At 39.1% G+C, this 26,082-nt stretch overlaps 1 protein-coding gene across 6 annotated transcripts in view; it reads left to right on the top strand.

Moving 5' to 3' along the window:
* The window catches only part of DUT (deoxyuridine triphosphatase), a 31,237-nt gene extending 5,822 nt beyond the window's left edge, over window positions 1–25,415 (top strand). For 4 of the 6 annotated variants that reach the window (XM_043555479.1, XM_043555480.1, XM_043555477.1 and 1 more), the window contains exons 5-7: window positions 5,737–5,811; window positions 5,952–6,022; window positions 6,441–6,562. In XM_043555479.1, the coding sequence (XP_043411414.1) occupies window positions 5,737–5,811; window positions 5,952–6,022; window positions 6,441–6,497 (203 nt within the window). In that variant the 3' untranslated portion in view covers window positions 6,498–6,562. Of the gene's footprint in view, window positions 1–5,736; window positions 5,812–5,951; window positions 6,023–6,440; window positions 6,563–17,605; window positions 18,285–24,154; window positions 24,269–24,921 lie in introns of those variants that run through there. The other 2 variants (XR_006293308.1, XM_043555478.1) reach the window with 2 other exon arrangements.
* Window positions 25,416–26,082: the final 667 nt, after the last annotated feature.

Raw genomic sequence — 26,082 nt, 5'->3', positions numbered from 1 at the left:
ATGTCATTTTAAAGCAATTATGTTTTGCTTAAATAATTAAAAAAAATACTTAAGGGGCGCCTGGGTGGCGCAGTCGGTTAAGCGTCCGACTTCAGCCAGGTCACGATCTCGCGGTCCGTGAGTTCGAGCCCCGCGTCGGGCTCTGAGCTGATGGCTCGGAGCCTGCTTCCGATTCTGTGTCTCCCTCTCTCTCTGCCCCTCACCCGTTCATGCTCTGTCTCTCTCTGTCCCAAAAAAAAATAAACGTTGAAAAAAAAAAAAATTTAAAAAAAAAAAAAAAATACTTAAGCAGCAATTATTAAATTCTTTAAGCAAGGGGTGCCTGGGTGGCTCAGTCGGTTAAGCATCTGACTTGGGACATGACCTTGCAGTTCAAGAGTTCAAGCCCCACATAGGGCTCTCTGCTGTCAGCACAGAGCCCACTTTGGATTCTCTGTCTTTCCCTCTCTGCCCCTCCTCTGCTTGTACACACACTCTCTCTCTGTCTCTCAAAAATAAATAAATACTTAAAAAATTTAAAAAAAAGAAGGAAATTCTTTAAGCCAAAGTTATAGAAAATGCAGGTCAATCTTGTAAGAAATTTTTTAACTTGCATGAGAGAACCATCCCTGTTTGGCAAAATATAAAAAGAAAATCTTTCCCTGAGTGAGAAGAGAAAACACTATGTTTCCCTTTCTATGTTTCTTGTCAAACAAGTTCTCAGTGGCTCTGATTTCCCTTATAATCAAGCCTTACTCAGGTCTCCCAAAGCCAACAACTTCGTCATGGAGCCCCTTTCATGAAGAGCCCCCAGTCTGTGCTGTCCTCTTGCTGTAGGTTCCCTAACCACCCCTCACTGTAGGGAAATTCTGACCTTTGTTCTGACTTTAATTCCCATCATTATGAGCCGAGTGCTTCACCTAACTAGACGTCTTCTCCCTCCAAGAAGTGGGTATACCTCATTCTCTAAACACCTCCATTTTTACAAAGCTACTTTTTAACAGATGAAGAACTGTCTCAGAGATGAGCCCAAGTTGACATGTTGAACACTGGAATCTTCATCCATGGTTCCAATCCTTTAATCCGTCTGTTCTTTTCTTTTCTTTTCTTTTCTTTCTTTTCTTTTTTTTTTTTTTTTTTTTTTTGAGAGAGGGAGAAAGTACACGGGGAGCTGGGGCAAGGGAGAAGCAGAAAAAAATCTTAAGCAGGCTCCACGCCACCCTCCACTTCCATGGCCCTGAGGTCACCACCTGAGACTTGAGCCAAAATCAGGAGTGGGACACTCCACTGGGTGACTGAACCACCCAGGCACCCCTACAGTCCCTCTGTTCTTTACACTGCAATTCAGTGCTGGGTTTCACCTCACCCCATCCCTGCACCAACCAAGCACTGTGCTGAATAAAGTCACTGTTACCCGCACTGCAGGCCTCAAGTAGGGAATGAGTACTGTCCCTGGGCCGTCTCTCTGTCTGCCCTTGGTGTCACTAGGTGGTGCTGTGAGGCAAGACAGAATCCTCAAAGTAGTCCTTTCTTAGCGACTGAAAAGGAGCCAAGTTTGGCACAGACAGCGAGAATGGACAGCCCACTCGGGTTGAGAATTGCCTGGACTCGGTTATGCTTGCTTTCCAAAAATACTTTTATAACATCAAGTATGGTAATTGAGGACTATAACTTTAGGATATAAAAGATTGGATATATTTTTAAAGAAATTTCAAAGGGTTGTGAAAGGAACATGGGCTTTGGAGTAACAACTTGATTTGGGTCCCAGCTTTGTCATTAACTGGCTAGTTATTACTTTTCTGAGCCTCAGTTTCCTCTTCCATAAAATGGAAATTAGTGTGCCTGCCTCAGAAGGATGGGAGGATTAAAGGAGAATACATGTAAAGCATCTAACACTGCTTGGCATGTATTAGACCTCAGAAGCTATATTTCTTGTCCCTTAGAGAATTCACGGATTTTTTTTTTTTTTAAATGGGGCAGCTTTTTTTTTTTCTTGCTGACTTTGTTACTCATTTTTGCTGTTTAAAACAACCTCCTGAAAAAAAAATTCATGTAAAAGAAATGGAAAGTTAGTTTGCCTGGTGGTTGGTGTGGTATTATTCCTAAAATCACATTGTGGTGTGTTCTTGGATGCAGAGTGTCTTAAAAATGTCTCTTAGGCACAGGTTTATCATCGTTGGCCACCATTTTTGTTTCAAAAGAGAGATGTTGTTAGAAATCCCAGGCTGTAAATAAGGGTCAAAGGGAAAAGTTGAGTATGCAGGATTCTGTTCAGAATCCACATCTGGTAGGTGTGGGTAGTTTTCACTAAAGGTTTCCAACAAATGACATGCCAAAGTCTTGACACAGTAAAACTTTTGCCTGAAGTCAGTTAATTACCCTGCCAGTTCCAATGTATGATTTTTCCAGTGATAACTTCAAAATACTTTTTGCTTTCTCATGAAGAGAAATATCCCTGATGCTTATGTTCCTTATGTAGAAAAAGAATGTCTTGGGTTTTTCTTGAAGGTCAAATTGTCTTTGAGTAATACATAAACTTGGAACTATTGGATTTTTCGTACTATTAGCATTCATGCTAAAAAACAAAAAAGTATTAATTGAGGGCACTTTTTTTTCCTGCCATACATTTTAATTGACTTCAAACGACTTCATTTCTTTTAGTGAGTTAAAGGGCTTTTCACATTTTTGTGTGCCAAGCATAAAACCTTGGTAGATATCTGGCTTTGCAGAATTCAAGACATTCAACCATATGAATCTGATTCGGATTACTTTATAGATATATGGCAAAGGCCTTTACAAAAAGGGAGTGTTTTTGTATGGTAGAAGATACCAGAAAGTAAAAACAAATGCTTGCAGGCCACAGGAAAAAGAATTTAAATGCCCAAACAAATAAGGAAAAAAATCGTAAACAAAATATAGAAGAGGACATACATATGTGCAACAAATATGCAGAGAAAAAAATTCTAGCCTCATTAGTCATCAGGGAAATGCACAGTAAAGCCAGGAGATACTGTTTTTCACTCATCACATTGGCCAGAATTTTTTTTTTTTTTTTAAGATTGTTGCCATCTGGTACTACCAAGGACTTTGGAAATGGGGATTCTTAAATATTGCTGATAGAAGTTTGAATTGCTACGCCTTTTTCACAAAGTTATCCAGAAATATCCACTAAAATTTAAAGTGTACACCCCTTTGATCAGGAAAGTGCTTTTCGGAAAGTTTTTGATGAGATTGAAAATCACGAATACACAAGGACATCTGTAAAGGACTGCTTTGTCTATTATAGCAAAAATGCAAAAGCAACCTGAGTGATAGCATGTAAGAGAATAGTTACACAGGGATAATGGTACTGTATTTCCATATCTTGGATTTAAAAAGAATGACTAAGGGGTGCTGAGTCTGGGTGGCTCAGCTGGGTGGCTGAGTCTGTTGAACGTCTGATTTCGGCTCAGGTCATGATCTCATGGTTCGTGGGTTCGGGCCCCATGTCGGGCTCTATGCTGACAGCTCAGAGTCTGGAACCTGCTTCGGATTCTGTGTCTCCCTCTCTCTCTGCCCCTCCCCTGCTCACACTCTGTCTCTCTCTCTCAAAAATAAATAAAGATTAAAAAATTTTTTTCAAGAACAACTAAGATTCCTATTTATATATTAATTGCAAAGGATGTCTGATATTTTAAGTGGAAAAAAAGAAAGTAATACGTAGAATCTCTTACTGTAACATTGGCTCCTTGAAGGAGGGTAGAGGAACATTATTAGCTTTTACTTTCTATGTACGTGTACTATTTGGGTAATGTAAAATTTTTCTTATAAAGTAGAAACCAAGAGTTCAGAAATTGGTCCACATTGTCTTCCTTGAACCCTTTCTAGATAAGTGAGTACTAGACTGCACTTCAGATCTCCAACTTGGAGATTACATGGCCTTCTGGAGTCATCTGTTCCAGCATGGAACAGCATGGTCTCTGCAGGGCTTTCTACACTGAATCTGATCCACGTTGTTCTCTACAGCCAGAACTTTCCGCATAGTAATAATATAGAAAACAGCTGGTCCCATCTTTCTGTCAATTCTTTCAGTACATATTAAGGACTAATTTAATGGTCAGGTGGCAGTGGGGAAAGAAGACAGGCTTCAGTATTCTTTGAATTGGTCTTTGAATTTGTTTCTGTACAACTAGAAAAGAATAGACTGTTTTCTTCAGTCTAGACATGATATGAACCATTTCTGCTGCCTTTCTGCTACTTTCATACTCACTCTTCCCACTGTTAAAAATTTAATTCAAACTCTTAAAAGTGTTGTGTCAGGAACTTTTAAGAATGCTTAAATTCACTTTCATTCATAAAACACAGGGATTCATTTAAACTTCAACGGTAATCCACTGGAAAAATCTGAGTAGTTTTCCCCGTTCTGGAACTTTTTTAAAAATTTGCTCCCCCCCCCCCCCCCACTCTTTGAGAAAATTGAAAGGGAATGCTTAACCTTGTTCTTAAAATTTTTTTTTCAGTTTACTTTCAAATAATTATGAGTCTGGCCAACCAATATTAATACCCATTGAGGTACATTCCTGGTTTTTTTTTCCTTTGAGGATTTTGTTTGTTTGTTTGTTTAGGAGGAGGGTGTTACTAGTAATTAGGATTTAATTAGGATCACATGAATCCTATCATTTTCCAAACAGAGGGGAAAGAATGAACATATATAAAAGGAAATTGGTAGGGGGTGGGGTGGGAGGGTGGGTAGAGGTAAGAGGAAGAGAAGTGACTTCTAAAAGGTAGGGGATTTTATTTTGGGGTAAAGAAAACAGTCCCCAAAATTGATTGTGGTGATGGTTGCACAATTCTGAATACACTGAAAACCGTTGAGTTGTGAATTCTGTCTTAATATTAAAAGAGGAAATGGGAAGTCCTGGTGCACCTGTATGATCTGTGCTTGTGTTTATGGAAATGTTTTAAATTCTTGACCCAAACTGAAATGCTAACAAGCTTGAGAAATGTACCTCTCTGGGCCAAGGCAGGGCCCTGATGCAAGTTTCTCTCCTGCAAAGATTTGCTGTCCTTGTGTTTATAATCTCAAACAGGTACTGATGACACATGGTTTCACATAAAAGTGTACTTGTTATTAAGCTTATGTGCTAATGTCTTCTGAGAGATCATGCTCTAAGAAAGATTGGTAGCTCACATTAAAAGGAAAGGAAGAATATGAACTGAAAGGTTCACCTCCATTTTTATTGCAAAAATGACTGTTCTGATATTTGCTAGACTGCCACTTAACAGTGTGTCCGCCTTGACTTCTTCCACAGCAGATCTTCAGGCTTCTTGACATTTTTTATTTATGACTCAATCACATTTCAATCTGGATATTAGTGGGAAGCTGCTACCAGGAAAAGCCTTTGCAACCCAATCATTATTTTCTCCTAGTCTTTTTAGCAGGCGTGCAGCAGAAGAACAGTGGTTTTGGAGTGAGCAATTCAGGATGACCTATCTGAGATGCTAAGTCCCTATTCCCAGTTTAGAATAGGAAACGGTCACCACTTGTAAGGGTGACAGGTTGGAAAATCAGGGCCATTTTATGAATTCAATGTATTTGCATTTTAGTAATATCATTTTTTAGTTTTGAGACTTTACATAGTTCCAGAGCAAGAGTCACTTACCCATTTGCAAGGCTAAAGACCTCACAGCTACAGAAAAGTGATTTTGAGGTCATCGTATGCCCTCAGTGTTTTGGTAGCATAAAAACCATGCTAATGCTGTTTTTCTTTTCCTTAGCTGGCGTCATAGATGAAGATTATAGAGGAAATGTGGGTGTTGTACTATTTAATTTTGGCAAAGAAAAGTTTGAAGGTACGTTAACTACATACAATCACATGAATGTGAGTTTTCAGAGTTAGGAGTGTCTAAATAACACATGCTTACTCCTCTAAGACAAGATAGAGAGAATGTGTCAATAAAATATCAGTAATAAACTCTTTCTTCTTTTGAAGTCAAAAAGGGTGATCGAATTGCACAGCTCATTTGTGAACGGATTTTTTATCCAGAAATAGAGGAAGTTCAGGTAAGTGTCATAAAAGCCGAGTTGGGAATAACCGATGTACCGTCTTCAGTGAAGGGAAAACTACAATTTCAAGCATTTCATATGCTATTTGAAACTAAATAATAGCACATACAATAGTCCTATTTTAAGCAAAATTAAAATCGTAGAATTTCTTGAAATGTTTTTCGTGGCTGTTATGTAGCATTACTTTGGATAATACATCATTTAAATATACTCTAAAATTCTATTTCTCTAGCTATTTTGAAAATTGCCCAATATTTTATTTATGGAGCTTTTTTAAAATTTAATTTTCTTTCTGTAATCTCCTTTCTGAAAGTATGATACAGCTGGAATAAAAAATTTTACAGATTAGGAGCTAGAGAGAACCGAAAGAGGGTCTGAAATTAACCACCTGAACACCACCTTTGTGTCTTTTCAGGTTTTGGATGACACTGAAAGGGGTTCAGGAGGTTTTGGTTCTACTGGGAAGAATTAAAACTTATGCCAAGAATAGAAAATGAGAAAACATACTTTTCTTAAAAATAAAGAATCTTTGCTTAAGGTGTTTTGGTGTTTTATACTTTTGTAAACTTATTAGTGTTAGCTACTAAAACTGGTTGTCTTAGGATTAAGGAAAAGATACCTCAGTTGGGGTCACAAAGGAACTTACTTGCTTGTGTTTTTATACATTTGAATGTTGTATAAATCTGCGTGGTGACCTAATACAAAGTGTTTCTTTTTTTTTAATGGAATGTATATCAATTACAGATCCAAAACTCCCTGTATTATTTAATTCACTAAATGCTGCTTCTCAGCTTATTAAATTGCTTTGTAAATCATAAGTAGTACCTTTCATTCCATAAATTTGACTTCTTTCACAGATACAAATTATCGTACAAAGTGAACTAAAAAGATAATAAGAAGTTGAAGTTACTCCTTGTCCATCCCTTCTCTCCATTGCTCTCAAAAGTGATTTTGATCTTAAGATTCTTTGTGACATTGGGAAGAAGAGAATCCTCAGGTTATTTTTTAGTTTTATTTTTAATCATCCTTTCATCCTTTTGGTAGGCCCCGGTTGGCTGGATAGAACTATGTTTGTGAAAGGAGATGCAACCTGGGGATTTCCAGTTGGTTCATCTTCCTGATCTCGTTCCATCAAATAAATTGTACAAGTTGTGTACCTTTCTCTCACTGTAATAGGGTATAGCCAAGAAAATAGGCAATTTAATAGGGAAAAAGTAGAGTAATGGTGTGTATTTAGGCCATTGGGTTTGCCCATCCCAAGTACTTTTGAGTTAATACGAGTAAGCAGTATTTCATCACAGGTAGGGGGCTGATTCTGTGGATTTGCTTGATTTAACATCATTTGCAACCTTGTAGGCGTGCACTGTATTGCCTGCACTGTATTGCCCAGTCCCCTTTGCACAAGGGCTGTCGGGGTCACTTCAGCTTTGCTGGTCAGATGCACTAGTGGGAAGCTCGTGAGACGTCATTTTGTGAGTGTGGGTCATGCAGATGGAGTGCTTCTGGAGCTGGCAGCTCTCAGCGACCCGTTCTTGGAAGCACAGGCTACAGTGTGTGTCTTCCGTCCTTCCAGTGATTCTTTAGACCATTTCGTAACCTGTAATGTAGTATTTTCCATCTGTGGGTCACAATTCACTAGTGAGTCATGAAATCAACTCCTCTAATGCATTTTTAAAAATTAAATAGAGAAACAGCAGAGGACAACACATGTCAACTGGGTAAATATTGTGAACATTGTTTGAATTACATATTCATATGTTCATGTGTATACTGGATCATGATATAAATTATTTCTGCAGTCAATAAAATTTAAATAAATCCCATTCTGCTAAACTAGTGGATTCTGTCCTCTGAACACTGACCAATACGTAGTAACAGTTGAGTAAGAACAAATGGTATGATGTGACTGCCAAGAGATTCGGTCTTAGTTACACTGTTAATGTTAGTTCCCACTTACTGAAAATCCACTGTATTAAGCACTTTTAGAAACTGCTTGTTTGTTTTTTTTTTTTTTTCTCATGGCATACCTGTGGGAGAGTAGATAAAACACTTAAAAAAATGTTTTTTAAAGTTTACTTATTTTTGAGAGAGAGTGTGTTTGTGAGCAGGAGGGACAGAGAGAGAGGCAGACACAGAATCCAAAGCAGGCCCCAGGCTCTGAGCTGTCACCACAGAGCCCAATATGGGGCTCACACCCACAAACCGTGAGATCATGATCTGAGCCAAAGTCAGATGCTTAACCAACTGAGCTACCCAGGCACACCGATAAAACATTCTTTATAGATGACAGATATAGGCACAGAGATGTTTAGTAGCTTGCTTAACATTTCAGCTGAAAGACCACTCTTAAAACTCAGGTCCTATGGCTTTGAAGCCCATGTTCTGTGCAACCTTCAGTCTTGCAAGTGGTAGACAGAATACAGAATGGAAGAGATGGTGAATGAAAGTCCTCTAGTGTATTCATTCCTGGTGTCTTTCCATCTGGGCACCAGACTTATGGAAAGTTGTTTACATCTGAACCTACTCTGAAAGTTAGAGACTTGGAACCATGTTCATGAGGGATAAATGGAAGATCTCTGGGGTGGGGTGTTGTTTGTAGAAAAAGTGTGTGTTGGGGTGGGAGAATGTGGGAGGAGGGGTGGCTATAGAAGGTCTCTAGTGGTATGACAGATCTTAGATGTTAAAGACTCAGAAAGGGAACTAATTAGGTTTGTCATATGTGACCTGATCGACTGGAACTAGGTAGGATCAGTGCATTTAATCTATAGCAGATGGGAGCTGTGAGATAAGAGAAAATACATATTGGTCTCTGCCCCCGATTCCTGGCACGTAGTTCCTAAACTATTGTCATTTCCTAAGTGATAAGAGCACTACGTGCATCTCTTGCTCTAATATTGGTCGTTGATTCCAGTTGCTCACACAGAGCTCCTGAAACCCTTGTAATCTACTGGGTGATGACTGTCTTGTTCAAATGAAGTGACTCTGGGTGGCTTCCTGGATTGTTCCTGGGTGGAGGCTGGTCACTAAAAAGACCAAGTCATGGTGAGAAGTTTAGAACTTTTAGTCCTGACCCCTATTCTCTTGAGAGGGGAGGAAGGGCTAAAAATGGAGTTAATGATGGATCATGCCTAAATAATGAAGCCCCCATAAAATCCCAAAAATAGGAGATTGGGAGAGTTTCTGGGTTGGTGCACACTGGAGGTGCTGGGAGAGTGGCACACCTGGAGAGGGCGTAGAAGCTCTGTGACCCCACATACGTTGCCCTACTCAGCTCTTCCATCTGGATCTTTTATCATATCATTTAATAAACTGGTGAACTAAGGTGTGTCCCTCAATTCTGTGAGATGTCTAGGAAATTGAACTGAAGGAGGGGGGGTCCCTGGAACCTCCAATCTATAGCCATTTGGTGAGCAGCAGAGGTGACAACCTTAGCTTGTAACTGGCAATCTGAAGTGTGTATTGGGGGCAGGGAGCAGTCTTGTGGAACTGAGCCCTTAACCTGTGAGATCTGACCCTCTCTGGGTAGCTAGTGTCAGAGCTGAGTTAAATTGTAGGACACCCTGTTGGTATTACAAAGAATTGCTTGGTGTAGGGAGAAGCCTCTGCACAACTAGTGACCAGAAGTGAAGTGTTTTAGTTGAGTAGTAAAGAAGACAAATGGAAGAAACGAGGGCAGACCTGGTTTTTTCCTACATAGGAAGGAAACAAGCTGAGTTTTTTCTTTACAGTGGCATAAGGGCAGACTCATGGAACTTCCCTAAGACAGCAAATTTAATGAAAAAGCAAAGAATATGCCATGTGAAAGAGCCATATCCTACCAGTCAGTTGGTTTGGGCTCACTGGAGACAAATATTCTGTGTTATATATGCAGAGTTTGCGTATTTTATACCATTTTTACTTTGTTTTATGTGAAATATAACATTTAGAAAAGTGTATGAAACAAAAATGTACAGTATAATGAATAACTACAAAATAGAACACCCAAATGGTGGTCTGAAAAAAAGCACTGTGCTGGTTCTTGAGCTCATTATCAGTTTGGTTTTATCCCAACCACGTGGATTTAGTTGGTAGGAAAAGGAAAACAAAAGGGTCCATTTATAAGGGCCAGTTCTTCCCCTCCCAGCAGAAAGGAAACCGAAGGTTTTTACTGGTGGCCAAAGAGAAGCATCATTTTCACATGTAGGACTGCACCTTGTGATTTTTAGATTAACTACAAGTTGACTAATAATTACCATACTATCAGTTTAGTAACTTCTCAGGCAGAGACCAGGTAGTTTTCTTCTTCCTTGACAGGTCTTTCTCACTCACTAATGATGCCCACTATCCACTCCTGTCCTTGGTACTTTATACATCAGAAGAGAAATAATCAGAGAGACTCCTACAAACGTCTGATGCTCCGTTAGTTAAATTACCATGGTGGCCAGTTGCAATGGAAGCCACAAGCTAGTACTTAAGCAAATGGCTTCGGTGGATAGGGAGGCCAAGGCCCAAGATTTGGGTTTCAGAGCACCTTCCCTACACAGTACTTCCTGCTACAGGACCCTCTTCATCGCACCCAGAAGGAGATACCAAATGATTATTAACTCACGTTCATTTTCCATCTTATCAATGGAGGAATGATGGAAGGCTAGAGGGCTAACATGTAGGCACCTGGAGTTTTGCAAAGTGTATATATCAGAGTTTGAGGTTAGTGGACCTCAGATATGTTGGCTTAGTTACATGAGTAGTGAGTCCAAGTTGTTATTTAGAGCATTCTCAGTAGAGCTTCCAGAAGCATCTTGCTTTAACCATTCACTTTAACCAAGTCACTCTTGACTCTATTTCTCATTTCTCTACTTTTCCCCACATCTTCAACTCCAATAGTGATCCCTGTTAGGAGAGTACTAATAGTTTATACTTCACTCTGCTCCCCAACTTCTTGTCTCTATTGATAACCTCTACTGCATGCCCTTAAAGTAGCAGTAATAGACTATCGATCATGTGAACCGCAGATTACAGAGAATGATAGAAGCCATGGGCCAATGTTCAATGATAATATTAGTAGTAATATTTATAGATTCAGAGCATCCTTAAATATAGAAAGAGCTTACATGCAAAACCCATGCTAAGAGGCATGTAATCATTCTGTTTTTTTAAGTTTATTTTGATAGACCAAGCAGGAGTGGAAGGTGGAGACAGAGACAGAGGGAGAGAGGGAGAATCCAAAGAAGGCTCCACACTGTCAGTGCAGAACCTGATGCAGGGCTCAATCCCAAGAACCAAGAGATCATGACCTTAACCCACTGAGCCACCCAGGCACCCTGGCATGTAATCATTCTAATAAAGACAATAGTGGAATCTTTGATCAGGCATTTAAACCCACCTTACCTCTGCTCATTAGTGTAAAATATACTATTTTATGTAACTGACCCAATCCTTTTAGCTGAGAAATACCCTCTAGTATCATCATTCTAAGAAGAGAGAAGAGGTGGGGGGAAATCATTTCTCAAAAGGGAAAATAAAATCACTTTTGCTGAAGATACCTCTCTATTTGGAGATGGATTATAGACACTGTTTTGACAGTGCTTTTTTTTTTCCTTACTGAAAAGAGAATGAGAAAAAGGAAACATAAATGAAACTGTAATTCTCACTGAAGGATAAGGAAAAAGAGAAAGAGAAAGAAATTAAAAATGGTCTCCCTTTATGAGCAACTAAACATGGTTAAGTTGGGAGAATTTTAAAAGATCCAAGAGGTCTCCTAAGGAAAACATGTAATAACTTTTTATGAAAGTAAGATATTAGAGAAAATTAAAGATTAACAAGTTACTAAATTATGTCTTGGTTCACTCCTAGTTTTCAACAATGGATTTTACAGATGAGTTAAAAACCTCTGGTAGAAAAGTACCAAAATAATGATTATCTCTGGCTGTTGGGATTGCTAGTAATCGTTCCCTTTTTGCATTATTTGTATTTTAACATTTTTAAACATGGAAACTATAGTATTTCCTTAAGAAAAAATCTTAAAATTTTATGATAAAAATATCTTTGTTTAATTTTGGTTATATTTACTATTTTAGTGAATATTTTTAATGTTGAAAGTGGGAATATTATGACTATAAATTACAAATTTTGAAGAAAAAACATACAAGTTAGTATAATAGAAAAGCACTAGTTTTGGGAATTTTAAACTCGAGTTTAAGTTCTGCTGTTTTACTAACCAAATTTTCAAATAAAGTGACCTATAGCTGGTCAATTTTTTTTAGCATAAAGTAAGGAGAGTCATTAGATAATCCGCAGGGTCCCTTTGGGCTCTCCTATTGTATTTAGTGAATTTTGAGACCAGACTGTATGGCTGTGTCAAACTACTGCCACCTGGTGGCAGTTATCTAAAGTGAAGGGGCTGTATTTAAGGTACAAAATCACCATCATTCACTCATTAATTCATGTGTATACAGTATTTGCCTACCATCCATGTGCTGGGCAAGTGTGAGCATCATGGTTCATTCAATTTAGTGTTTTTCTAGATGACACTTTCTAGACATGAGCTGTCACATGCTAGCTGTGTGACCTTGAGGACATTATTTAACCACTTTTGAGTCTCTGTCTTCAAAATCTGAAACATAAAGATAATAATATCCACCTTACATTATTAGAAAATCTAAAAATGATGGATGTAAAGTATGTCACAGTCCATAGCAAAGAATATTTGGCCAATAAATGGTAGTGATTATCCTCAGGAAGTTAACATCTAGTAAAGGAAGTAAAATGAATACAGAAATCAGTGCAATATGTGATATGCTTTGAAAATACAAAGAGGCACAAGGCACATTCGGTAAAATGGCAAAACCTAAATGCAAACAGAGTGGAGTACAAAGGACTTGTAGGAATTGCTGATAACTGTTCTGGAATGGGAGGTTGCTAGTCTGCTCTGGGGGGTCCTAAATGCCAGGGAAGCAATGGCCAGCCGTGGAAGAGTTGGGTCAAAGAGTAACAACCCCAGAGCTGAACCTCAGGAAGACTGATGTTAATTTAATGTCTGTGACAATGAGGTTAAGAGGCCATTGCCAGAATAGCCAGGCAATAAACACAGAGGACAACAAAGGATGGAGAAAAACGGCACTAAGAAACTATAAAAGCAAAGTTGAGAATGAAACTTGCTGAGACTAGAGACATTGTTAGATCACAAATGAACTACTGAGACGGAGGGAGGCTATCATGTGCTTGGGGTCCCGAAACCAACCAAACTGGCAGTTGTAGGAGTAGACTCCAGGGTTCCTGACTTGGGATCTAATACCCCTTCTCCACCTAGGAAAGAGTTAAGCCAACTTTCCCCTCAGGTATGGACACTAAACCAATATATATATATACAAGTGTGTGGGAAAGTAATAAACCTTTTGTTAACGTACCAGGGGCTAGAGGGGAAGTATTGTGACAAAATAGTCTTCTGCAAGTCCGTTCACTCTGAGTATTAGAAAGGGCATTATACTTGCCCTTTCTAATAAAATCCCAAGTGTGTTCCAGTTTGAAACCCCCATGGGATTCATAATGGCTTAACATTTATTTATTTATTTATTTATTTATTTTTTAATGTTTTATTTTATTTTTGAGAGACAGAGAGAGACAGCATGAGTGGGGGAAGAGCAGAGAGAGAGGGAGACACAGAATCCGAACCAGGCTCCAGGCTCCGAGCTGTCAGCACAGAGCCCAACCCGAGGCTTGAACCCACAAACTGTGAGATCATGACCTGAGCTGAAGTCAGATGCCTAACCAACTGAGCCATCCAAGGCAATATAATGGCTTAAATTTTAGTTGACATGGATTTTTTTTTTTCTGCCATCTTAGAGAGGCAGGCAATAGTAGCATACAAATAGTAGCATAGCTCAGCACCCACGACAGGAAGCTCCCATAAAATTTACTTTGACTAGAACAAAGACAAATAATGATATAATCCCCTGCAGCTATGTTTGGCATGGAAAAGTTATATTGTTGGGAATGATAGGAAAAATCATATTAGAAGAAGACTAATGCTGTCTGAAGGTCCTGTAGAGGGGAGAGTGTGGGATAATTCCATGATATGTGGAATAACACGGTTCAGAAAAAAAAAAAAAAAAAGAGGGTGCCCGTTGAACTGAGACTGTGTTTGATTATCATAGAAGAGATGAAACACTTTTTCATACTCAGAAAAATCAATATACAGCAAAAGAAGAGACGCTGTTTGATGATAAGGCAATAAAAACTTCAAAGGGTAACTTAAAAATGTTTCCTAATTCATTTCAGCCTAAACTTATCCCCATGCTCGTCTCACGCTGTCCGCCAGCAATTTCACTGGAATATGTTAGCCAGTCTCCCTGGAATCATTGTCGGGTCTCCTTGGAATGGAAACTGACAAACTCCAGGGGTGAGTGCAAGAAAAAATGGTGCTGGCAGCAAGAGAGGAAGTGTTTTTTCAATTTAGTGCCAGAAGTAAGTGCTGACATTGTCTCACATGTGTTTGGGGACAATGGCACATGCCAATGCTAACACGTTCACTTTTCCGAGTCCCTTGCTCAAAGGCATTTGGCAAGTGGCTGCAGAAGCCACAGCTACTTCTCCCTCCCCATCCTCAAATTTCTGAACCCCTTTCCTCTCTTTTGGGCACAACAGTTTCCACTTTGTATCATTAGCGTCATCACCCAGAGTGAATTCTCTTATTCTTCCTGCACATGCATTGTGAAGTGCAAACTCTTTCCTTACATAACTTCATGTCCTCTCTTTATAAGCACACCTTTTGGGGGGTTTGAACATTAATCTCAGGTGACTTCAGAGCTTCACTAAGCAAAGCCTGCATTTTCTAGGCTAAAGTAGGCAAAATTAAGTGAAAGGACCCAGTTGATGCTGATTAAGGTAAGAGAGAAGCTGGTTAACCACGTGGGCTCCATGCCAATGTGCCTCCCTCCCCTCCCACCAAGTTCATGGTATTGGGGTGAGGGAGGTATGTTTAGACATCTCAGGCTTCCAGTGCATCCCTGATGAGACTCTGGCATAGCTGCCTAGCCCTTGGCTACTGTAGTATGGCTGAGTAATAGAAATATAGTGTTTATTTCTTTTTTTTTTTTTGTTTTTTTATGTTTATTTATTTTTGAGAGAGAGAGAGAGACAGCATGAGCAGGGGAGGCGGAGTGAGACGTGACTTAGACACAGAATCCAAACCAGTTTCCAGGCTCTGAGCTGTCCACACAGAACCTGACTTCGGGTTCAAACCCATGAGCCATGAGATCATGATCTGAGCTGAAGTCAGACCCTTAATGACTGAACCCCTGACAGTGTTTATTTCTAAAGATAGTTTTATTTCTACGTGACACAAGGTATACAATGAACATCTTTTGGTTAGAAGCCAAATATAATTACCCATTTGCCACATTTTCCTTGTGCTTTCTTTCCAAAACTTATTTGTAGGCACCGAGTATCATCTTTTAAACTGCTTTGTCCTGACATAATTATCTGTGTCAGCTTTTGTTAGAATCAGTTGTGAGAACTCCAATTAGAATATAAATCGTAGAAGGAAGAGAACTAACCTTTCGAAACGCTGTATCCTCCAGGCACAATGCCAGTTGTGTCACTGTTACCTGAGCTGGGTATTTTGTAAAACCTGAGCAGAATTCGTCTTGGGGTGAAAACTGGTTTCTTAAGTTTTCAGGAGTCAGCATCATTCTGATGGGCTCCCTAAGTGTTAGAGTGGGTCCCAGAGCTCAAGGCCTGCTTGGGCAGCTTGAGACATGAGAGGCTTTGAGGCTCATGCGGAAGGCTAACTGGAGAAGGGACCAGAGCTGGTAAGAAACTTCTTGCATCAAAGATTGCCTAGGAACTTGCTCCTTTAAATATATATTATGCAAATTTCAATCATACGCAAAAGTAAAATGCATGAACCCCAGGTACTCCTCACCCCCCTTCAACGATGATCAATTCATAGCTGGTTTTGTTTCTTCTATAACCCCCATCCCCAACCCCAATGATTTATTTTGAAACAAACCCCAGACATTGTATCACTGCACCGATTACTTTAATGTTTGTTGAGCCATCTGTAGGGCCGCGGCTTCCCTCCTCTTACCCAAACTTCATTAAAGTTGACTGCACACACCGCTTTAGTGTTGGTGGGTGCTTTGGGGGAGCACAAAACACGGAGAAGTTTGCATCTGGGCCACAGTAGGTAAAGAACGAGACAGCAATATGAGGTTTGATGCAGAGATGAGGTTAAGAATGAGCAGGACTCTCAAGAATTCTAGAAACGATTGGAGGACTGGAAGGGATGGAGGGGATGCTAGATTTTCTACAGGAAGTCAGAGGAGGCCTTCATGCAGGACTCTGTGCGTGTGGGTGTGGGTGAGTGTGTTTTATTATTAAAATGAAGAGTGACTCTAAAAGACTGGAAATCTTCGGGACAGCCAGACAGCTGGCTTTTGGGTTACAGTTGCATATTCCAAGTTTCCTTTCCTTGAAAGGAAAGAAAATACTAAATTTAAACACCATCTTTTAATTCCTCAATCATTTCCCTTTCTGTCTCTTTAACAAATGCAGTCTTTAGACAACCAATGCGAAGCATTTATTCTCCACGACCCTTTCAGACACCTGACATCACTAGGGAGGAGTTGTTAGGCAATCCCAATCCCAGTTAAGTTTTCAACTGCTCCCTGTGTAGCTCTGGCTAAGTCACTGTTCTTTAATAATTTGTGATGAACAAGAAAAAATTACCCATCTAAGGACAGTGCACCTAGATACCTGCACAATTCTCCTGCAGCATTCTTAAAAGAAAAAAACAATGGGGGGGGGGTGCCTGGATGGCTCAGTCAGTTAAGCATGGGCTCAGGTCATGATCTCAAGGCTCATAGGTTCGAGCCCCGCATCCAGCTCTGTGCTTACAGCTCAGAGCCTGGAGGCTGCTTTCGGATTCTGTGTGTGTCTCTCTCTGCCCCGCCCCCCCCCCCCCCCCCCCCCCCCCCCCCCCCCCCCCCCCCCCCCCCCCCCCCCCCCCCCCCCCCCCCCCCCCCCCCGGCTTCTCACACACTCTGTTTTTCTCTCAAAAGTAAATAAACATTTAAAAAAATTTTTTTAAGAGAAATGGGGATCATAGTTGAACTAAATATAGATTTGTTAAATTAATAAGGTTCTTTAAGATTATAGATAAACAGAGGAATTGGGGACTTGAAATGTCATCTTAAGAACCATCTGCAAAGTGGATAATTGCCCAAATACTTGTCCAATGTTGGATATACCATGACTTTTTTTGCACACTTATGGTGTGAGTTACAGACGAGTTATGTCCATGATGTTTTTATCTTGAGAATTGTTATTCACATACTAATGAAAAGAATTATTTTTTCTTTGAGAAAACCATGAGAAAAAAGAGAAAATGGCAACTTTCCTATTTAATAACTTGTCTTTCTGTCTTAGGAAAAGACAGAGGCTTTACCTGAGAAACAAAAACTGTAAGCAATGTTAAGACAACATATTGTTGAATATATTGCTATTCAGAGGCCTTAGAAAATAATATGCAGACATCCACTAGATGTCACTTGATGTTTGCTTTTTTTGTGAAAGTAGTATTTCTTTTTTTTTTTTTTTAAGGTTTATCTGCAATTATGAATTGACAACTCCCAGTGGGTCCAAACTGGCAGAAAACAAGATGCAGCAATATTTGAGTGAAAGCAGGCAAAAGTCATTAAATGAGAACAATGATTATAACTTTAAATAAGATTTGGGTGGTTGTGGGGTTTGCATAATCCCTCCTGGCATTTGCAAGGATGAAGCAAAGCCAGCAGCTTTGCCCTCCTGCTGTGTTTAAACAAAAAATGGAAAATTGTAATGAACAGCTAGATTTTTCCTATCTTCCATTTTCTTTTTTCTTCCTCCTCCCTCTTCGTTTTTAGGAGAACGTAACTTTTAAAATGACTCCCTTTAATGAAGTTCTTTTGCAGCATTTTAAGACTGATTTTTTTTTTCTTGTTCAAATTTCAACCCACCGATTAAAACTGTTTTAATCTACATTATCTGAGGGAAAGGTGACCAAAGTATGTGACCAAAGTAAACAGGGAAGATGTCTAGAAATTTTGCGAGGGTTCTCTGGGGTTATTCCGCTTCCTGTACTTGCTAAAAACCTAATAATCAGTTCCACTAGAGACCATGTATCCTGGGGTTTTGTTTTGTGTAACAACTATTTGTTTATTTTTTTTAACTGTCATTGTATTTTGGCTTCACGATGGTTAAATAAGTCTCAGTATTAAGTAAACTTCTCTTACCCTGCCTATTTCCTGTCTTGTCAAACCTTTCCTTGTAAGAATAACAGTGTTCTTTTATTTGGTAGTGTGCGGCATGATGTTTTTGGCATGCTCAACCTTTTTGACTTGCAAAAACTTGTGACCTCAAGCGTGAGAGAAGTGAATGCTTGCTTTAGTACCTCATAGGGTCCCCATCTTAAAAAGGGTCCTGTTGCATACATGCTAGAGTTGCAAAAGAATGATCAGCATATTTATTCCCCAAACACCACAAATAATTAATAGGAATAGATTTTTTTTTACTAAGTTACTGAAATTATGAAACTAGTGAATACTTGAACATTTTGTTGCTGCTAGCCCTACATAATTCCTCAAATTGACCTAGCTATACAAAGATGTAGTGCTTTTATTGACTGTGTTCTGTCTAAATAACTCATATTAAAAAAAAAAAAAAAAAAAAGCAACAAAACAGTTTCAAACCAGCACACATTATGGGCCAGAAGTGGTTTTGCTATTCCAAGTAAGTGAAGAGCAGAAACGTCTTTATGGCCTAATCTTTACAAATCCAGATCTAAATGCTTGTCAGGAGGATTCTATAACATAAGAACCACTGAAATCAAGTACCAGCCAAGGAGCACTTTTTTTTTTTTAAGGGTGACTATTTGATAGCATTTTTTTCTGTTTTGGTTCTCTTTTGGTTTATTTTCTGTTTTTCAATATTTTCAATATTTTTAATTATGACAATTAAAACTGTGATGAACACCTCTTGCTTTTAAAAATTGGCGACTGCTAAATATTTATCTTGAAACATTGAGGTTGGAACATGAAGAAAGTGGGTTGGGTTGATTTGAAGAGGTCATAGAATAAATTTTTATAATCATGTAGGAATAATTCTGGTAATTTTCTGCACATCTCGACTAACAACAATTTTCCAAATATCTGAAGTAGGTGGGATTTGATTAAAATATTATTATCAAGAGGTGCCTGGACAGCTCAGCTGGTTAAGTGTTGGACTCTTGGTTTCAGCTCAGGTTATGGGCTCACGGATTGTGAGTTTGAGTCCCACATTGGGGTCTGTGCTGGCAGCACGGATCCTGCTTGGGATTCTCTCTCTCTTCCTTGCTCTCTGCCCCTCCCCCACTTGCTCTGTCTCTCTCAAAATAAATAAACTTAAAAAAATATTACTATCAAGCAGTTTTTTATCTTTAGTTTAGAAATACCATTCTCATAAAGAGCCCATGATAGGCAGTAACAGGTTAGTAATTGAGGATTGAAGACACATTCATCATCCTGATCTGGGTAACTTTTTCTGTAAAGGTCTGAAACACAGAGCTATAAACTCAGTTCAAGAGAATCTAAAGAGATTTAAATAATATCATCAAAATGTATTGCATTTATCCCACACACGTATGCTTTCTTCCACTGTAGACCAAAACACTATTTTATTGTCTTCCTTTTATAGTTATAAAAATGAAATTCAGATCTGCCTCAACTAATGATGCTGTTACTTCCTGATACACCTGTCATAAGGTGAAAAGGCATTCAATTCACCTCAACTACCAAACATCAGCACTTAGCCTAGCCTACCTTAGACATACTCGGAGCACTTACATTAGCTTACAGTTGGGCAAAAGCATGAACTCAGAGCCTATTCTATAATGAAGTGCTGAATATCTCATATAGGTTATTGAATGCTGTATTAAAAGTGAAAAACAGAATGGTTGCAAGTATAGCAGTTGTTCACTCTCCTGATGCTGTGGCTGCCTGGGAGCTGTGGCTCACTGACCCTGCTCAGCATCACAGGGGAGTATCAGGCTACATATCACTACCTTGGAAAAAGATCGAAATTCAAAATTCAAAGTTCATTGAATTTGTATTGTCTCACACCATTGAGAAGTTGAAAAATTCTGTGTCAAACCATCATAAGTCAGAGCCATCTATACAATCAATTTATTACCTTTTCCACTTTTTAAAAAAAAATTTTTTAACGTTTATTTATTTTTGAGACAGAGAGAGACAGAGCATGAACAGGGGAGGGGCAGAGAGAGAGGGAGACACAGAATCTGAAATGGGCTCCAGGCTCTGAGCTGTCAGCACAGAGCCCAACGCGGGGCTCGAACTCACAGATTGTGAGATCATGACCTGAGCCGAAGTCGGACACTTAACCGACTGAGCCACCCAGGCGCCCCTACCTTTTCCATTTTTTAATAGAAAGCTATAATATGACATAATAACAGGAAAAGTATTTAGAAGTTAAAAACTGGCATATTTTAAAGAAACACCCTTCCAGTGAAAAAGATGGAAGCCCAGAATAAAACCCATAAAGTATTGGCAGTCTTAGCTCTATTGTAGAGTAGCTGTGGGTATGGACTTCGAATTCAGACTGCCTGGATTCAAACCATAGCTCCACCCCCTACCACCTGTATATTTGGGCTATTATCCTCTCCAAGCTGCAATCTCCTCTTATGGTAAAATGGGAGAAATTATACTGCTCATGTTACTGTTTTTGAAGAGTAAATAAACTTGCTTTGCAAAATGCTTAGCACAGGGCCTGGTCCCTGATCAGTGTTTAATGGGATCTACTATCATAATTATTATTATGAAGCTAGACGAGAATGTCTTTACAAACTTTGGCCATTTTTATATCATCCGTCACATTTGTCTGACGAGAAACTTTGCAGAGAATTGAGGGATTGGGGTCAGATTTGCTATGTCATGGAAGCACCGGAAATACATCTTGAATTTAGTTTGTGATTAGTTTTACCACCTTAATACACAAGAATTCATGAACTTGCTGTTACAAATTCTTCATATTTGTAATAGCTACGAAGATACTTAAAACTTGCTTTAGGGCATTTATTAATCTAGAGAATATTTTGCAAAACAATTGTTAAGTACCCATTTAAGAGAGAATACAATGAGATATTAGGCAACATGAAATATATTCATTTGACACTTATTCTCTCCTTTTTAAATTAGTCTATGAGGCACCTGGGTGACTTAGTCGGTTGAGCATCCGACTTCAGCTCCGGTCATGGTCTCGCAGTTCATGGGTTCCAGCCCTGCGTTGGGCTCTGTGCTGACAGCTCAGAGCCTGGAGACTGCTTCAGATTCTGTGTCTCCTCTTTCTGCCCCTCTCTGGCTCATACTCTGTCTCTCTCAAAAATCAATCAATCAATCTAACTAAATTAAAATTTACCTAAAATACACCTAGTGTTCTGTAAAGTACTGACCAGTGATGAATGCAATCCATGCTCACAGAGTAGTCTTGTTCACTCCCATCATATTTGAGGTTGTTTAGCAATTTAAAAAAACAAAAAAAAAAAACCTGTTTATTTATTTATTTGTGAGAGAGAAAGAGAGAGAATCCCAAGCAGGTTCTACCTTGTCAGCACAGAGCTGAACTTGGGGCTTGAACCCACAAACCGTGAGATCATGACCTGAGCCAAAATCATGAGTGAAATACCTAACTGACTGAGCCACCCAGGCACCCGAGATTGTTTGGCATTCATAATGCCAATGAGCTAAAAGGTCATATGATTAATATAAATAATCTGATTAATAGTAGAGCAAATTGAGGACTATGGTTCTATTGTGGCAGCAGTCCAGCCTAAATAAGAATGCTGATCAAATACTCAGCTACAGTATTTACAACAAACATTGACCAAAGGAATGCAAACAGAATGAGAAGGACAAAATTCAGACATCTTAAAATGATCACTCAATCTCTCTCGAACACATATGCACACCAGAATACTGTTTTATTCACATTTGTTGAAATTATGGAATCCTTATGTGTTTTTTCTTCCACTGAGTGGCATTTTCCATCACCCATTGACTTGAGTTTGCAAGGCCAGCATTACAGATGCAATTTATTCCCTCCTGGGACTAGGGCTGCAATTTTAATGGACCTCCAATAGGTGCAATGGTGAAACAGCATGTCAGTATCCATACATGCAGGCCTTCTCTGTTGTAATAAAAGGAGTCAAAGGTAGTGTAATTTTGCACTCAATTACACATCTTTACATTTTAAGTGCCTTTTACTTACAGCTAAGTGTAACACTTCTCAGACTTACTGCTATGTCAAAAATTGAAAAAGATCTTAAATTATGAACTTTGGTAGCTTTTTCAATCTTCAACAGTTATTCATATTCTCCTCACTGCTTCATGCTTAACTCCTCAAACATACTTAAAACAAATAGTCTGTTTTAATCTTCATGAACACCATGTAAGATGGACATTATTATCCTTTTTTGAATATAAATAACTCCATCTAGGAATCTTGGGAGAACCCAATCCTACATATTTTGATGTTTTGCACAAATCCTTTCAGATGTACCACAACTACTCTTCAATTTTAGCTTACTATACTATGATTTTCCCCCAGGCTGATGTTGATTTAAGCACTATATATATATATATATATATATATATATATATGTTTATTTATTTATTTAGAGAGACAGCACAAGCAGGTAAGGGGCAGAGAGAAGGAGAGACAGACTCTGCAGGCTCTGTGCCATCAGCACAGAGCCAGATGTGGGGCTTGAACTCACAAACCGTGAGATCATGACCTGAGCCGAGATCAAGAGTCAGATACTTAACTGACTGTACCACCTAGGCACCCCCCACCTTTTTAATGTTTATTTATTTACTGTGAGAGAGAGAGAGAGAGAGAGAGAGAATCCCAAACAGGCTTCAAGCAGCCAACACAGAGCCTGATAGAGGGCTCATACCCACAAACTGTGAGATCATGACCTGACCAGAAACCAAGAGTTGGACCCTCAACCGACTGAGCCACCCGGGCATCCCTGATTTAGGCACTTTCTTAGGGTTCAACTATTGTTCTGAGATCACTAGATCTAGTCAAAAAATCTAAAGCCTTTATATCACCATAGAATTGCCTTTTCCTAGTCTTTATTCTAGTAGGAGAAATATGCTTTCCCTGCAGACGACTTATCATGGAAAAGTCCGCATTTGCTTTTGCATATATCCTGCTCTTGTTGGCTTTCTCTCAAGTTTCAACAAAAATTTTAAAAATAAGAATTTGGAGGTGACAATATATGGGCTGCACGATAATCTTAAGATAGTCCATGTACAACTGCCAACACATTCTGAGCTTTCTTCCTTTTTAAGTATCTTTGGAGACATTTATGGTTGGTCTCCATCCATTTCCCCTCCTCTACTTAGCATCAGTGTGGGTCCAGGGAGGTTGAGCTAACCTGGTGCTTGTTTGCATCTCATCTCCTGGCCAATGTTTGGTTCAATGGTAAGCATGGGACCTAAGCCTACCCAGTGCAAGCAGATTCGAGACTTCTGGTGGGAATTATCAAAGAGGCTCACTCTTTCCCAGCAGGCGTGAAAGAGGAAGCATTAGTGCTGGCAGAATGTCTCCTAAAACCAAGAATCTCTTAAAACCAATGTCTCTTAAAGCCCAAAACAACAGAAGAGAACTGCATCCTTGTTGCATCCTGATGCAGCCTTCTCTGGTATCTCTACCTCTGAGCATTTTAGATGGTTGAATATATTTCCTTTTTATGGTTTAAGCTACATTGAGTTGAATTTTTTTGGCTACTTGCTACTCTTAGTCATCTTACCGTACACAACACTACCTGTTTTTCCCCACATTGGTGGCTCTAATAACCCTGCAGAAGTGGCAGGACATGCCTCTGCTAGGCACAGGTTGCCTTGTTTTAATGGGACCATGCTCCCTTTAACAGAACCTGATTTTTTTTTTAAAAAAAGCACATTTTAATTGCACAGCCAGGATTTAAAATAGTGACCCAAAGTGCTTACATCTAAAAATTCTAAACCATTGTCCAGTATTATCATGCTATTAACTGTGAAAGAGCTGATAAGCTGATAGAACGTATTTTTCTCATGACTCCTATTTTCTTTGAAGCAAACACCTGGGGCTGACAGAGTTTGACGTCCCAGCTTTTTGGATCCCTGAAAGGATTACAGCATGATTTTACAACCTCTCACAAACCGCTCCTCTACCAATGAAAATTACTAGGTACTATAAATCTGTCTTTAAAAAATTAATTGGAATCAAAATGTGCTTTGAAATAAGTTATTTAATTTTATGTTAGATCTCGGAGTTTTCTGAAATGTCTTCTAATTGCTTCAGCATGGTGGTGAAATATTTCATGCATGTAGCTTTAGAAGTCAATGATACAACAAGGTGTACAATGTAAAATAGCAGTCCTCTGCCTACGCTTCTGCTTCTCCATCTTAAGTCGAATGAAACGCTTGCAAAGACTTATTTTCTTTACTTTCGTGTTTCTAAATAATATGCATGTGGCTATTTCATTTTTTGTTTTTCAAATGTGGGCATTCGACTGGTTTTCTGCAGCTGAAGAGAATTCAGCTTTCTTAGCATACTCATTTTTTGCACACTCCTCCCAGCTTGCTTTCCTTTTTCCTAGCCTCCCAATGCAATTCTAAAGCAATATTTTGCTAAATGATAGCTCAGCCACACAGTGTACTATGGTAGCATGTTTATCTAACTTCATTAAGAATAGCGTCTTTTTTTGTTGTTGCTTATTTTTTTTTGTATGGTTATTATTAATTTATCACCAATTCTTTGATAGAACAGTAACACTCCCTTAAATGGAATCAAACACTAAGATAATCTATCCATTTCTTTTTCTTTTTCCTTTTTTCTAGATGCTTCTATCTTTTATCCCTCTGGCTCTGGCTGGCTCCAGTCATGGCTGACTGCTCTCCAGCCTGCTGTACAGCTGCCATCCTGGGACTGACCATCTTCTTAGCAATTCCCTTCATCTCTGTACTCTGGGGACTTCCTATGTCTGGATCCCATGATTTTCTACTTTTGGTTTATGTCCTCATTTTGATGAATCACAGTCTCCAGTAGTTTCTTAATAATTTTTTTTTTCAGTTAGGGTACAACAAACATATAGTAGAGTATACTCAACTTGTGTCCTGCCTGCTTAATTTTTGAATATTTATTCATATAAGCACCATAAAGATACTGAATATCTCCAGTACTCTACAGACCTCGCTCATGCCTCTTCCCAGTCAATGTCCTCCACCATCACACCACCTCCAGTGAGGTAACCACTATTGCAACTTCTATCACCATCAATTAGTTCTGCCTGTTGTTGAACTTTATGTAAATAAACAAAAAGTATGTACTCTTATATTTGGCTCAATTTTACTCCTTATTATGCTTGGGAGGGTCATTTATGTTGTTGCATATACCAGTAATTTGTTATTTTGTTTGTGTTTTGCTGTGGTATGTGGTATGAATTTAAAGTATCTGGATGTTATAAATACAGCTGCTATAAATAGTCCCGTTCCATCTTTTTGTTGGACACATGCACTCATTTCTTTTAGGTATATGACCCATGAGTGGAATTGCTGGGCTATCAGATAGTCATTAACTTCTTGAGAAATGGTGCAGTTGGAAATATTTATGATAGGTTTTGTGTTAGGTTAGCCTAGACTACACTACAGTAACAATAAGCCTCACATCTTTATGGTTTAATATATCAAGTCTCTTCTGGCTCAGACAAGTCTGCTGGAGGTCAGGCAACCCTCCAGGGCAGTTGTCTTTCATGTGGTGATTCAGTGATCCAAAATGCTTCAGTCTTATGGCTCCACTATTTCAACGGGAGGCCTCTTCAGAAAACATGGAGCTCATAGGTCCCTCTTCAAGGCTTTGGCCAGGAAATGACACATTACTTCTGCATATACCTACTTGATTAGAACACATGACCCCACCTAACTTGGAGAGGTCCGGGAAGTACAGTGTTCCAGGTACCAGGAAGGAAAGGAGAAACAAATACTGGTGAACATAAGTAATGT

Source organism: Prionailurus bengalensis, chromosome B3 (genome assembly GCF_016509475.1).
Source record: "Prionailurus bengalensis isolate Pbe53 chromosome B3, Fcat_Pben_1.1_paternal_pri, whole genome shotgun sequence".
Lineage (NCBI taxonomy): Eukaryota > Metazoa > Chordata > Mammalia > Carnivora > Felidae > Prionailurus > Prionailurus bengalensis.
The sequence above is the reverse complement of the archived record's forward strand: the minus strand, read 5'-3'. Positions and strand labels throughout refer to the sequence as shown.